The 14133-nt window shown below is 45.2% G+C and overlaps 1 protein-coding gene across 1 annotated transcript in view; it reads left to right on the top strand.

Moving 5' to 3' along the window:
* Positions 1-323: 323 nt before the first annotated feature.
* Positions 324-14133, top strand: part of LOC120902785 (protein apterous) — a 65981-nt gene continuing 52171 nt past the window's right edge. Inside the window, exons 1-2 of the mRNA XM_040311781.1 lie at positions 324-1769; positions 13848-14050. Of these exons, the coding sequence (XP_040167715.1) occupies positions 1731-1769; positions 13848-14050 (242 nt within the window). The 5' untranslated portion in view covers positions 324-1730. The remainder of the gene's footprint in view (positions 1770-13847; positions 14051-14133) is intronic.

The following is a 14133-nucleotide window of genomic DNA, read 5'->3' as shown; positions in this document are numbered from 1 at the left end:
AGTAATATAAAAATATAATTTTTATTTCTTTTAATCTTGTACATTAATTTGAATGCAAATTTTCACTCAGATTAACTTTGTCAAAATTACATAAAAACCTTTTTTTAAACGAGCCACCCTGTACGCAATCTCATCTTCCCCTTACCATCCTCTTCGTGCTATTCCTCTTTGCCATCTCTTCTCCTCTTCTACCTTCTTTCAAGCGATGCTCAATTCCGCCCGAAGCCACGCCCACTTTGCGCAATGCGCCCGGTCGGCTCGGTTCGCCATCTGTTTTCGAAAAGGCTTTTTCGCGGGGTCCCGGCATTCACGTCGCGCCCGTCAAACGGAAACGAACGTCGCTAGCACGCATGCGCCCGCGCCCGTCGGCAAGTGGAGACACAAGCTCGTCGCCGTCATCGTCGTCGTCGTCGGAATCGTTGTCGGTGGCCGTCACTCTCGCCAGCAAGCAAACCAAGGGTGGCTTTACCGTTGGTGACTTTCGCGTGATTTTTCGGCGGTGCCGCGCGCCGTTATTTGTTCTGTGTGTGTTGTTATCCCCTCCGTGCTGAGTGATAATTTCCTCATCCCCCTCCACATACACGCACACACCCTTCTGCCGGGTTGTAGGTGTGTTCTCACGTGCGTATGTGTGTGTGTGTGTGCTATCAATTGTGAAAAGAGTGTGATTGTGCAGGGCGTTTTTTCTTGTGTGCGCTCCTGCTTTTCGTGCCCTTCGGTTCAAAGATAACGCGTGTGATTTCGGTGCCGTTTTGTTTTTGTCTACCTGAAAGGCTACCCCGCAGTCGAGCGGGGTGAGTAGTGGTGTGTGGGTTTTCCACTCCTTTTCGCGTCAAGTGTCACGTCCAACATACTTCGCTGTGTTTAGTGTGATCGAAGGAAAAGGCTCCGCTGATAACAGGATCGCAAGAAGAAGGAAAAATCAATCGAACGCAACCCGTCCTTCGAGTATGTGTGTGCGTTCTGTTGCTCATGCCTCTGTGCGTATAAGTGTGTGAATATTTGATCCAGTTTTTCCAACGCAAAGCAGGGAGACGAGTCTTAGTACACGACCGCCTCCAAGGTAAACTGTGGCCGTGGTTTGAGAAAAGGCAGTCACTTTAAATGTCAAACGTTTTTCATCAGCACCGTCTGCGAGTGACATTGATTGGCAACAATGTCCTTCCAGCATCCTGAGTCATTTGCACGCGTCACTGAAGGGCGGCTTTTCTTCGACGGTTGCTTTGATTGCCACCTAAAGAAGACGGATTTTCTGAATCAGTGGAATTAATGTTTGGTGAAAATTAATCGAAAGGTTGTGGAACAAAACAAAATGTGTGTGTAAATCGTGCATAGAGTGAAAAATTCCTGAAAAAAGAGTCCCAGTAAAGTGTGATGCAACTCCAGTTGAAACCGTTCCCTATTAATGCGATGCAAAGCTAGCATTCGGTAGCCAGCGCAACCGCTCCAAGGACTGCTGCGTGAAATTGGCCACGAAACTGTCAACCACACAGTTCGCAACCGTTTGCCGTCCGTACGGTAGCGCTGCCAACAGACCGAACCTGCTGGAACCGGCTGGTGGCGTTGGTGTTGCTGGTGGGCAGCCCGTTCCGGTGCGGAACCGTTTCGTGAACACGTGCGACACGGTGGCTACGGTGACGCTGCACACGGCAGAACACGGGGTGCCCGGTGCGAGGACCCCGCTCGGTGTAGTACCGGTCAACAGCATCCACCAGCCACCGATCTCTCACATGGGCGTGTGCGCGGAGGAGCGCCCCATAATGCATTGGGTGAGTGTGAGTGGTGCATCTTTGGTTCGTGCCAGGCTCGTCGAAAACAAAAAAAAACAACCTTCATTGATAAGCCGCAGTAAACGGTTTCGGATTTTTTTCGTTTTACAAATTTTAAGCTGCACTCCGTCGGAGTTTGACTGATTGTTTTGACACATCGCACATCGTTGGTTTAAAAAATAATTAAAACATAGTAAAAACAAAAGCAAAACAAAAGACCCTCTCCACGTGCAGTTAATGCAGTCCGCCCGGATAACCTCTTGGTCTAAAGGGTCAATATTCGACCAGAGGAAGAGAAAAAAAAGCGAAGCAACAACACCCACTTCCCTCGGGAGAGCATAAAGGCAACTCCTCGGCTCGTGCCGGAGTGTACTTTATTCGTTTTTAATCGCCACTGGCCAGGAAATGGCAACGGTAAATAAATATATAATATTGTATTTAGTTGATAAAGCCGTTGCAATCAACTCCTACAACGTGGGACAGCAAAAATCGGACAGGTCAGGACCTCATTTCCTGCCCGGATGCTGTTGGGTTCGTTTTGTTGTTTGGGTTTGTGCCATTTTCGGCGAAACCAGCAATGCATGGCGGCGTTGTTTATGAACCTGGCCCAACGACAACTTGCAACGGATTAAGAATGTTCCTTTAGAATAAGAGTCACAGCTAATAATCTGGTCACAGCTCAAAAAAGAAAGATTCTACTTCTTAATTACAAAAATAATTAAGTTCTAATACGCCAACCCAGAGCTCAGATGACTTGCAATGGACTGTAACGGTTGCTGGAACAAGACCCGTTTCCCTATCAAGCAAAAGACTTGTTTTATTTGTGGTAGCAAATTTCGCACCGCCTGCCCCAGCTTGAAAGTTCGATTTTGATAACCCGATGGCAAAATGGGCAGTAGGATGGTGTCAAACCGAGCCCGGATGTCTGATCCTACGGTACATCAAATTTGCTTATCGGTTCGCCCCAAAACGGTTTCCGACCTAGGCAATGGTGCTGCTCGTTGAGTGATGAACCCATCTCGTTCGTCGGTTGTATCGCTGCGCTGTGCATGCTTATCAACTTGCCGATTTGATGGTTGTGCAATACATAGTATGGTATGGGATCCGCGCGCGCTGTTCGGACACCGCCAAAAAGGACTGCAGGTTTGGTTGAAGTGTTTAAACGTTTGTTTCATGTCCGTCGGCAGTTATCAATGGGTGGTGTGGATGTGTTATAGCCGGATGGATGGCATGGTTCGCGAAAAAAAAATAAAACCGACACAAACCCACAAACCGACGTGATGTGTGGTTTACTAACAAAAAGGGGAAAAAGTGTTTGAAAGTCATGATGGGTTCATGTGCCAATCAGCTACTTTTTGACAAAAAGAACACGAGAACAGGGGACGTATTTAGACAGTTTAAACAGATTGCAATGCTCTTATCATTCTGTGCAAGGTTTCAAAAAGCAAATAAATGTAACGTTATAAATATGAATAATGAAGACCAAAAACAAAAACAAATTTATTTACTTGTGCCGACAGTTAGATTACCTCGCTAACATGAAAGCAGGGTTTTAAAGAGTGCAATGATTGCGCAATCTTATATTTTTGCTACCCAGGATTATTCTATTTTGATATTTGATACATTTCGAGTGGAAATAATCTACTGTTTAAGCTTATTTTTTTGACATATTGAGATGACTCAATGACAAGAATAGAATATCAGTGCCCAGTTCGGCACAGGGCGCAGGGGAGTCCAAGATCGATTGTCTAAACGGACGTCTCAGTTTTTGGAAAATATATCCCAAAGGATTACAGTCTGTTCCCGTGTTACGCGGCTCTCGACATACGCGGATCCGGAGACACGCAGTTTTCAATATTTGACAGCTCTTGACACATTTCTTGCGTTCAGTACTATTTGCTCCTACAATTGTCAATTGCACGAAACCTGGCCCAAAATTTTAAGCCGCTCAAAAGCCAGAAACTTTTTAATTTTCTACACAAATGGTTAATAAATGGTTTAGTGAATAAAAATACTAGATTCAATAAAAAAAACCCATTTATAAACTGTATTTCTGCTGAAAAACGTAATATTCGACATACACAGATATTCGAGTTACGCGGATGTCTCGGGAAGGCATAAACCACGTATCTCGGGAACAGACTATACAATTACTTATTACTTCAAAAATTAATTTTCACCTTTGGAAAGTAACAAAAATAATCATACAAATAAATATTTGTAAAAATTAGTATATGATGTTACGATATTAATCTGTACTTACAAAATAGAACCTAAAGAAGAACATTACAGACGCACCGATTCATGCTCCAAAGGATGTTTAAAATCTTTTGCTCTAAAATGTTAAGTACTGTATTTAGAAATAACTAGTAAGGTATGTTTCATATCAATAATGCAACAGGTTTATCTCATTGATTTAAAGGAAGACACATTGGCTCAAATAAGTCTGAATTATTGGCTTTTTTTCTTCGGATCAAAGATCCGACTTATTCATACAAAGAATATCAAAGAAGTAAAAGAAAGGTACAACATAATCTCAAAAATAGAGCCTTATCGGGACCTACGTTATCCAATATCCATCTAAGTTGTTCGTTCACTTTCCACATCATGATTGCTGCATGCCGGAAATACGCTCAGATTTATCCCGCTTGTCCTTAAAGCAAAGAAAACCTTTGCCCGATCAGCTGTCAGATTTGCTGTTGGGCTTTTTTTTCTTCTTCATATCAAGAAGAAATAGCATGCAAACTCGAGCAAACGACAGAGTGTCACAGATTCCCCAGCCCGATTCCGAAAGGTTCTGGGTGAACGCAACGGTGCAACGTGCAGGGCGAAGGTTTGCTGGTGTGATGTTTCACATTCCACACTTTGGCACTCCGCGGGCACTAATTAAATGTCAGCAATGCGCTAGTTGATGCCGGCGACATTGCAAAACCGAGGCCAAAAGCGCGCGCGCGCCCGCTCCGAAAGGACATCGGCATGATAAGGCATGGCGGCTTGGGCGCAGGAGCGGGACAACCTTTGACTCCCAAGAGGGGATATCGGAGCCGCTGCACTGGTAGCAATGGTAGCTTCCGAATTTCCAAAAATAGCTCAAATCTAAATCATGATCAAAGATTCGCGTCGGGCCTGTATACGCAATGCCAAACTGGTGTGGCATGTGGTGTGGTGTGGCCTTACTAACATTTCGCAAAAACTGATGGGGCTCAACCGATAGATAGAAAACCCAAATCCACCCAGAGAAGATTAAGCGGGACGTTTAGAGCGCGTCACAGCTTCAAGAATTTAGCATGCGTGTTTTTGCTGCTTATCACGCTGCCATGCCTTATCAGCTTCATGTTCTGCCGGATCACCTGATATAAAGCGTCCTTGAAGCAGTTCAAACTCACGGATTAGGTAATTGATAATCAAGACCGTTTGACCATCTTCTTTTTTCCCCCAACAAAACAACAAACATCCACATCCTGCATCCACCATCGCGAGCCAAAAAGGCTTGTCATGTCACACTTTCTACTAGGGCAAGATTATCTCCCACCTCGACCTTATCGGCGCTGGCTTTTTCGGCAGCCCGCCTAAGCTGGGGCGGCTCGCTGCCAGCGCGAGAAAGGACGCAAAAAGTTTAATTCTTTCAAGATGCCGATGTCGGTGCGTATACGCACGTCAAACGCGTGTTTCGGGCAGGGAAGACGCTTCCAGGAAGCGCTATCTGTGTTGCGATAAGCAGCTGTCGTATGCTGGCAAAAGGAGTACTTTCGCAGCTCCGCATAATCGCAAGCGGCGTGAGCGGTGTGATAGAAATAGAAGCGCTCGATTAGAAGCGTTTGCTTTGGGCAATTGATTAAAAATGGTAGCTGATTTGTTTCAATTAGTCTTGCTTTGTATAGTGTCCTTGAGTTTGGTTGTTGAGTGTTTTCCATTTGCCAAGCACAATACTTTTCCTTTCCCTTCGATCGTGTCTCGATCGTGCAGCATGTCCCCATGTACAGTTTGGTGCATCCAATGCGATCTTTTGGACGGCAAACACGACCACGGATCAAACCCATAACTGTTCTTCATTCTTCATTTTCATAGTTTTTGAGCGCGCCAGCGAACGTGGAAAATGCTCCTACCCCTCACTAAATCACCAGTAGCGATCATTTTCCAGCCACTCCACTCTCCGCCCCTCTCCCAGAGCGTCCCTACCGTGCGCTCGAAGGTTCGAGCACGAAGTTCTAGCGCAAAGCGAACGGTGCGCTAATTATCGTGGAAAATCGCCACCTTTCGTCTGGCTTCTCCGGGGAGTGAGAGAGGGGAGGGGGGCGGGAAAGTTTTCCACGCACGCTTCCTATCTAATTGCGTAGAATTTTCGTCGAGGCCCGATGGAAGGGCCCCAATTTCGGGAGCAACGAATTCGACGATTGAAATCTGGCGGCAGCAGTGTTTTTTTGTTTGGTTTGTTTTTATATGCCGTGTGGTGTAGGTTTTCGTAATTTTTACTCCTCCTCCTCCTCCCCCTTTACCCCCTTATGGTTTTGTGCGTTTTCCTGTGCCACATCATTGCACAAGATTTATCCCGGGTTGTGGGGCTGTGGTACGGCAAATTTCCCGCACAGTGAACAGTCGATGGAAAGTTGACGGCGCGTGGCGCGTCCGCTACGCGATGAGCTCGCCGCGCATCGTTTGGAGAAATGGCGCGCAGAGGAAAGCGTGCGTACGATTCAGCCGCAAAGGTTCCCGCGTGCGACAGTAGTGTGTGTGTGTGTGCTAGTGTGTAGCGTGCCACCGTTCACGCGCATTTGTTTGTTTATTTGCTCGGGAGGTAATGGGCCGAGGGAGCGATAGCGATAGAAGCGGCAGTGAGAACATTCCGTTCCTCCTTTGCATCTCAGATAGGGTGGGCAGCTCCACGGTGGAAGGAAGCGATAGTGGCAACCCTGTCGCGGAGGGTTGTTGCAAAATGGGAAAAAAGGATCGTAAAAATTGCGATCATGCTCGATTGTGCAAGCCGGTGGCCTTTGGCGGTGCATTATTGTGTGTGTATGCGTTTCTTAAAACATATTTTGTAACGTACAATCGCGATCAACCGATCGGACGTGTGCGTCCCTATGTACGTTTTGTCCGTTGTTGTGCCCTCGTTGCCATATATGCAATCGCTTTATCGCAGCCTTGCCCAATTGCTGCGGTCTTTTCTTTTTGCTTGAACTCGGTCTTGGTCGGACCATAAACGATGATAAGCGCAGCTCGCGATGCTTATCCTCGACGGCGATGGCCCTTTCGGGCGGTTTCCCCCTTTTTGCCGGCCGTGCTCCGGCGATATGGATCGATTTTGGCGATGATCGAATCGGTCGTCAACGACGACGACGATGGTGATTGTACAAATCGGTTACGATCGTGTGGTACGCGACCGCAAGGCGTTTGATTGATCGATGGGACGCGGCAAGAGAGAAAAAAAATGCTCGGAAAACGTGTACACGGTCGCTCACACGTTGCTGGTTTTGCGCCGCTGGTGACCAAATCGGGGCTTCCTCTGAGCAGCCGTTGTGGAGCGGGGGGAAGGACGACACGAAAAGTAGGGCAAAACGTGGACAGTTTTTTCATAATGAAAATTGCGCACATATGTGTGTGTGTGTGTGTGTGTGTTTGTGTGAAAAGCGCCCATGCCATCGATCGAAACCCCGTTTGCCGAATCGGTCAACGTGAGGCTGAGCTTTAAGGAAACGAACCCTTAAGACGAGTTGCTGCACCAAACCTGCAAAGGTGCAAAAGTTTTAGACACAAAAAAAAAACGTACCAGACACACACACACATTGAGTGCAATATTGCGATACCGATCCTTATAGCGATCGATGTGTTGCGTAAGTGAGTGCGCGCGTTCGTAAACCCTGGGAATGGACCATAATCGTGAGCGGTCGAGGCGGATGCGAATGGGTGAATCAATGGTGAATCGCGAGGGATGGGGAAAGGGAAGGTGCTCTCGATTATTACGGAACGTGGGCAGCAGGTCGGGAGGTAAGGGGGGCGCTGCAGTCCGCGAAAGCCAAATTGAGTGCGAAAAGCGGTGCTAAAGGCAAGGAGGAACGCGTCCGAGCGTCGCCCGAGTGAGAAATAATGATAATTTACGCGACGCACAAACTTTTGTAACAATTTCTTGCCGGCGTTGGCCGGTTGGCCGGTTGTGGCTCTGAAAGGAGATGAGATGAAGCGCATCGAGCCCCCAGTGCACCGAAAGTGAACGACTTATTGAGTAATTCGCGCCTGGGACATGGGGAAGTCGTCTGTGAGCGTTATGTATGAATGTCTGGAGAAAAGGCATCGTTTTCATTTGCTTCCACTTTGTGTCGCATGTATTGAGCAGTTGGGATAAAGTTAAATCTTGTAATGAAAGCAATTTGGTGACATCTATTGCTTTTTTACAATTTTTTGTTCCAAGCTGGCTTTGCTTTTTACATTGTGTACGATATAATCCTATCATTTCAAGATCTTTCTGTAAACGACATAGGGTAATGAATGATTATGTTGGTAAAATTGAAGTATGTGAAGTCATTTTATGTTAATAATAAATGTGATATCTTGTGGCAAAGTTATTTAGCCATTTTGTTTAAAAATGTAGAGCCTAAATACTATATAAACTACCACTGGACAGGGGATAAATGAATGAATCAATGAATGTATGTGATAAAATATTAGTATATTTAACCTACATTTTGAGGTTTATCGTTATGTTTTAAAGCTACAAACTGAGCAAATCATAGACATGAGAGGCATATTTTATATCATAATTTATTTTTGTTCAAATAAATACCTGTGTTTGAAAAAGACATAAAATATGAAACAAGGTTTCATCGCTCCTTGCCGCAATGATCATCACCATAATCGTCATAATCATCAATATCACGTTTTCCCCCGCTCTGAACCGCATCGCACCAGATCAAGAAATTATTACAAGCTGACACACGCTTGACTAGTAGTGCTCATTCCTAAATTAAATTAAAAAAAAAATATTATGCTTACCCTGCACAAGATTCCAGCGCACCTAACATGCAGCGGGAATGCAACGGCTAGCTGCAGCGACGACGACTACGGCGACGGGCAGGCACAGTGCACCACCAACCGTACGGCGGGCGGAAATAAAGAGCCATTTCAAAGCTGTCACTGGTACGTCCACATGTGATACAACACGCGTGACAGTAACGAGAAATAAAATTGTGATTTATATCGTACCGCTAGATTTATTACAATCTTTTCCCTCGCCCCAAGCGCGCTCGCGCTCACGCTCCTGTCTGTGTGAATTTACGAGCCCCGCCGCTAGATGATCGGTTCGGGGTGGAATGGGGGGGGGGGGAGTGCAAACCGTGCAAGGGTGGGGAAGACAGACGCGAAGAAACTAGTCCATAAAGACGGGGAGCGCAGGGAGTGCTTAGTGGATTTATTAGAATGCTTAGTAATGATTGAGTTTGAGAGTATGAGTTTGTGTTTTAAAATTAATAAATGCACATTATACAGCGCCGCGATGCATTACGATCCGTGTGCTCTGCACCGCACGATACAACACGCTGTAAATCAGTGCAAAATTTGGTGGCTCACTCCAAACCAAAACCCGGTAGAACCACGGATGATGATGATGAGGATTTGTATTCATTGTTTCGCCTAATTCATAACGCCGTGTAATTTTCGGTGTAACGGCAAACCGTTAACAATGTTGCACCACTGCATAAATTGAGCGCGATCTGAAACCGTTCGCCGTTCGGGTCATTAGTAGCGGACGCTTCCTGACCGTAGACCCTGGGGAGTGGGGGGAATGTGAATAATCACATTTGGACACCCCTTATTTAACTTTGATTTGTTGCACCAACCGTTCCGAACCACCTACACCATCCTGGCGCTTACGCGACATGAGCGATGTACAAACCTGCACCGAGCGACACGGATGCCCGGGCACGAGCAAGACGAAGCAGAGAAGAATATGCCAAGTTTCCCGGGTTTGAAGGCATTAGGCCACGCTCGGCCACGCACACCACAGACAGTTGGACAAATATTTGTGAAGTGTCATTTAATTATTTATATAAATATGGAAGAGGTGATTTTTCTTGTCCCGCTTCCGGTTTTTTTTGCTGGTGGATGGACGAGAGAGGGATAGAGTTTGTCTTCTTTTTTTTGTACAAACTCGAGCGAATCGGAGGAAAGACAAATGTGGATGTAAAATGCAGACGAGAAGGGAAAAGACAACGTAGGGTGACAACGAATTTTCCATTTCCTCCAATCAGGAATGGGAAGCCTCGACTTTGAGCCCCGACGGAACAGATGTTTCGTGTTACGCTGTGGTGTGTGGTGTTTGGAAAATGTTCTAGAAAGAGCATTGGAGCCCTCCACACGAAACACATTAGAAACGATCAATCGCACTACGGGTGGAGCAGACGGATGAAATGATTTTCCTTCCCGGGGAACTCCCTCCCCGTTTTGCTTACCACAAAAACCACAAAACCTGCCCCAGCGTGGTCCAGCAAATTGTCACTCGTTGTTTGATTTCACAGGTTTGGAATGCAAAAATAAGGAAATGCAATCGATGGGGGGAAAGCGACGCTGTAGAACGGTACCGACGATGACACTAATTTGCGCTTGTCAAACAAGTCACACAAAAAAACCCGGGCGGTTGGGTAAAACCATCATTTCCACCCAGCAAATGGGACACGGGGAGCTGGCTAGATGGATGGAAAATTGAATGGATGACAGGTCAGGGGGAGGGGGGGGGGAGGGTTATTAATTGACGATCGATGCTGTCCGAACGATATCATTTGCTGATGAGTTGTGGCATGTTGGTTTTGTGCACGCCTGTGGTAATTTGTATGACATGCGGGAAAAATGCGTGCAGTCGATGGGGCTTGTTGGCGGCGCTGTATCGTACTCCGTAATCAGTGGCACTGGGCTGTCGTAAAGTCGACAATTGTGACAGTTTAAAGAAGGAATTGTACCCTTGTTTCTAATGGCTGATTATCGGTTGCGACTAGTGATAGAACAGGGTGACAAAACAAGTGTTAGGAGAGAGCGAAGTCCTTTTTAAAGCACGATTAATCTCCGGCTTAGTTTTAAGATGTGGCAAGAAAATACTACAGGCACTTTGCTAGTAATAATCTTAAAGACACTTGTTCTAGGCACCTTTCGCTCGTAGAGTGGAGTAAAAAACACACATAAACATTTCAACCAACGCATATTCTCCGCCGCCAAAGCAATCGCTCGGCTATCGCACCAAAACCTGCATAAATCACTCTTATCAGCCACCGAGAGGCGTGTGTCGTCCCAGTACCTCGCAGGATCGTATTACGTGCTGTGGTGAGCGTGGCTGTGTCGTATGTAAAACCACGGCATAGGTCAGTACTCTTGTACCGCGTACGGCGGAACGATAACGGGTAGCGCGGTGCCCGACGGTTGGTACCCCAGGTCAAGTCTCGATTGCTCCATGCCATGCCGGTGTAAGGGCTCACAAACGTGCACTCACACACTGGCGTGCCACAGCACACGGTTGCACACGGTACACGACCCACTCGTCCACTTCTCCTCTTCGGGGGCCCGAACTTTACTGGGAAAACACAAATTACGAAGCAATTGATTAAGGGCTTCATTAGACCGCTTATTGAATTGATGATGATTGAGCCGTACCGAATTCCGTTCTATTTTTGACCACAAACAACAGTTTGGATCGGTTGTTTTGTTTGTGTAGTAAATGTGTTTAGTTTTTTGTTCTACCATTATCACTATTGCGGTCTGTTTTTGAAGTACTTGATCAAAGTGAATCGATTAGCAGGAATTCGGCTTGTCATTCTGACCGGTCGCGAGTGCTGTCCGATTGAATTTAGAACACTTTAATCAAACTTCATTTTTTTTTTTTCACCGGTAGAGCTAAGATTGTACGTATTTGTTGTACGTAGATTGTTGTGCCCTATTTATAAGCCAGTGTGCGGTTCCATATTTACGCTACTGTTTTTGTAATTGAAATAGAGATCTTATGATGGGGAAAAAATTCAATCTAACAAACACTTGTCGTTTAGTTTTGTACAACCTTCTGCCTATGTTTCACTGTTCATATATTCTTACTTTCTGTAATTTCCTAAATAGTTACTTATTTCATCAATTTCAATTGATATATTGAAGAAACTCGTTTCATCCCACACTGCGATGCCTCAACAGTGCGTTCGCCACAAGTTAATCAAATACCGAAATCATGTTCGTTGTCTATGTGGTCTAAATTCGTTTTTAAAAGTTAGAAAAACATCTACAAATATTTTAACCGTTGTCATGTGAAGCTTTACTCAGTAGATGAAGTGTTTGTATAAAATATTTTCAGCTTAAATCAATTTGATAAAATGACTATTGCTCACTTTACGTAAAATAAATATGTAATACTAGGCAACATATTTTCTTGAAAAAGGAATAACCAGAACATCCCTTGCCACTGTTTTAAAATTGTTTCATGGATTTGTGTTATTAAACATGAGAGAAATCTTCCAAATAAGTAGTTGAAAAATTCCAGCGCATCCAAAAAAAAAAAAAACTATAATAAAAATGATTTAATACTTTCCTCCGGGTTATGACTTTGGCCTATCTTTTTCACGACGCTACGGTTCGGTGCAGTGAATGTGTTTTTTGGAAGCATTTAATCCTACTATTGGACGATTCTCTTGCTGCGTATCTTATCAAGAAAACCTCAAAAGTTAGTATGTTTGTTATCGTACCGTCGGAGGATTTCTGTTTCTTCTCTATCTTGTACGTTTGTACGTACGATGAATACATTTTCCAACCAAGCCCGAACGATGGAACTGCGGGAAAATTATGAATGCGAATGCATAAGCAGTTCAGAATGTTCACCGAGTGTCTGCGTGTGTGTGTGTGTTTACAGCAACACTCATTGGAGCATGAAATTTTTATATTATCTACAAATGCCAAAAAGTCCAGACGCTTTTCAAGTGCAAAGGCATGAAAGCCTACCGACCAACTACCTCCACAGTAAGCATATGATGAGGATAACGATGAAGAAGAAAATACACACAGAAAAGAAGGCAAACCAAACTCACAATGGAAATGCAGCCAGCAAAGGATGCAGCACCGCAACTGCGCTTATTTATTCTGGCGCATTGCAATTGTGTGTTTGTATGCCCCTCTGCCGTTGCAATCGTTCGTTCGGCTGAGGGTTGGGGATTTTTCCTGCCCGACGGGTTGCATCTGCATTTTTTTCGTCTGTTGCATCTGTTGCACAATGCACAAATAGTGGGGCGGGCAATGGTTTGGGAAGTGCTAAAGCGGGGTGAAGTGTGAAAGAGAAAAATGAATCACCTTCGCAGCGCATTGCGTTTGCTGTGGCATAAATATAAGAAAAGAGACAAGGAGTTTTTGCAAACATTTTCTCGGTTCCGTGCGTATTGCTTTGGTACACTGGCCGAGGCTGTGGTGTGGATTTGTAAATGTACAATTATTTTAATTCCTTCCCGTTTGACGGTCTGGCGGCGTTGAAGCTAAGCCCCTTCTCCTGCGCCCGTTTTCTCCTCCTGCTGCTGCTTGTCTGATGCTTGATGCACGTAAGGATGGTTTTGCTGTTCCTCTCTTGCTTTCGTTTATATAAATGTATTAAAAGTACATTCAAAATAAAAAAAATCCTTCATGAGGTGGCAAAACGCTTTTTATGCAATCTTTTTTTTTTTAAGGAAATTAAAAAAAAGGAAACTTTGTAAAAACAAACCATCCAAATAGCGCTCTCGAAGGGGTGGAACCGACGACAGAACGCCCGTCTGATTGTGTTGTGCTTTGGGCGCTGTTTCGAACTCAAATTGCACGTTCAATAAAGCCAAGGGTGGTCCTGCCTGCGAACGCATTATGCATGCACAACATTTATTGTTTTCACATATATGACGTTTAATTGACACAATCAAAGATCAAAGTGGACAGGCAAGGCTACGCCGAACTGAGCATTAGCTTTTTACGGCCCTCTCGTGTCTTTCTTTGCATATATATATATTTTTTTTCAACATTTTTTCAAAGAGATGTAATTCGGTTATTCGTTCTTGATACAAAGTAACGATACGCATTTTGTGTGTTTGGGTTTTGTTTCCACAGCACCCAAGTGCTCGGTTTCTGGGGCCGCCGCGAGAGCGCAGCCCGGACCTGTCGAACGCCTGCCAGCTCAACAGCAACAACAACAACCTCAACCATCGGACCTGCATCTCCTGCACGGACACGTGCGAGCACAGCCTGAAGGTGGCCGGCGGCAACGGTTTGCTGGGTGTCAACCATCATCTCTACGCGGACAGCTGCCACAGGTAAGTCCTGACTAGCAGAAGTCATTTCAAAACAATATTCTAATCGATCGGTTTCGCGTGGACCTTTGTCTTGTTCTTGCTTC

Source organism: Anopheles arabiensis, chromosome 3, assembly GCF_016920715.1.
Source record: "Anopheles arabiensis isolate DONGOLA chromosome 3, AaraD3, whole genome shotgun sequence".
Lineage (NCBI taxonomy): Eukaryota > Metazoa > Arthropoda > Insecta > Diptera > Culicidae > Anopheles > Anopheles arabiensis.
Note: the sequence above shows the minus strand (reverse complement) of the source record. Positions and strands in the feature narration are given on the sequence as shown.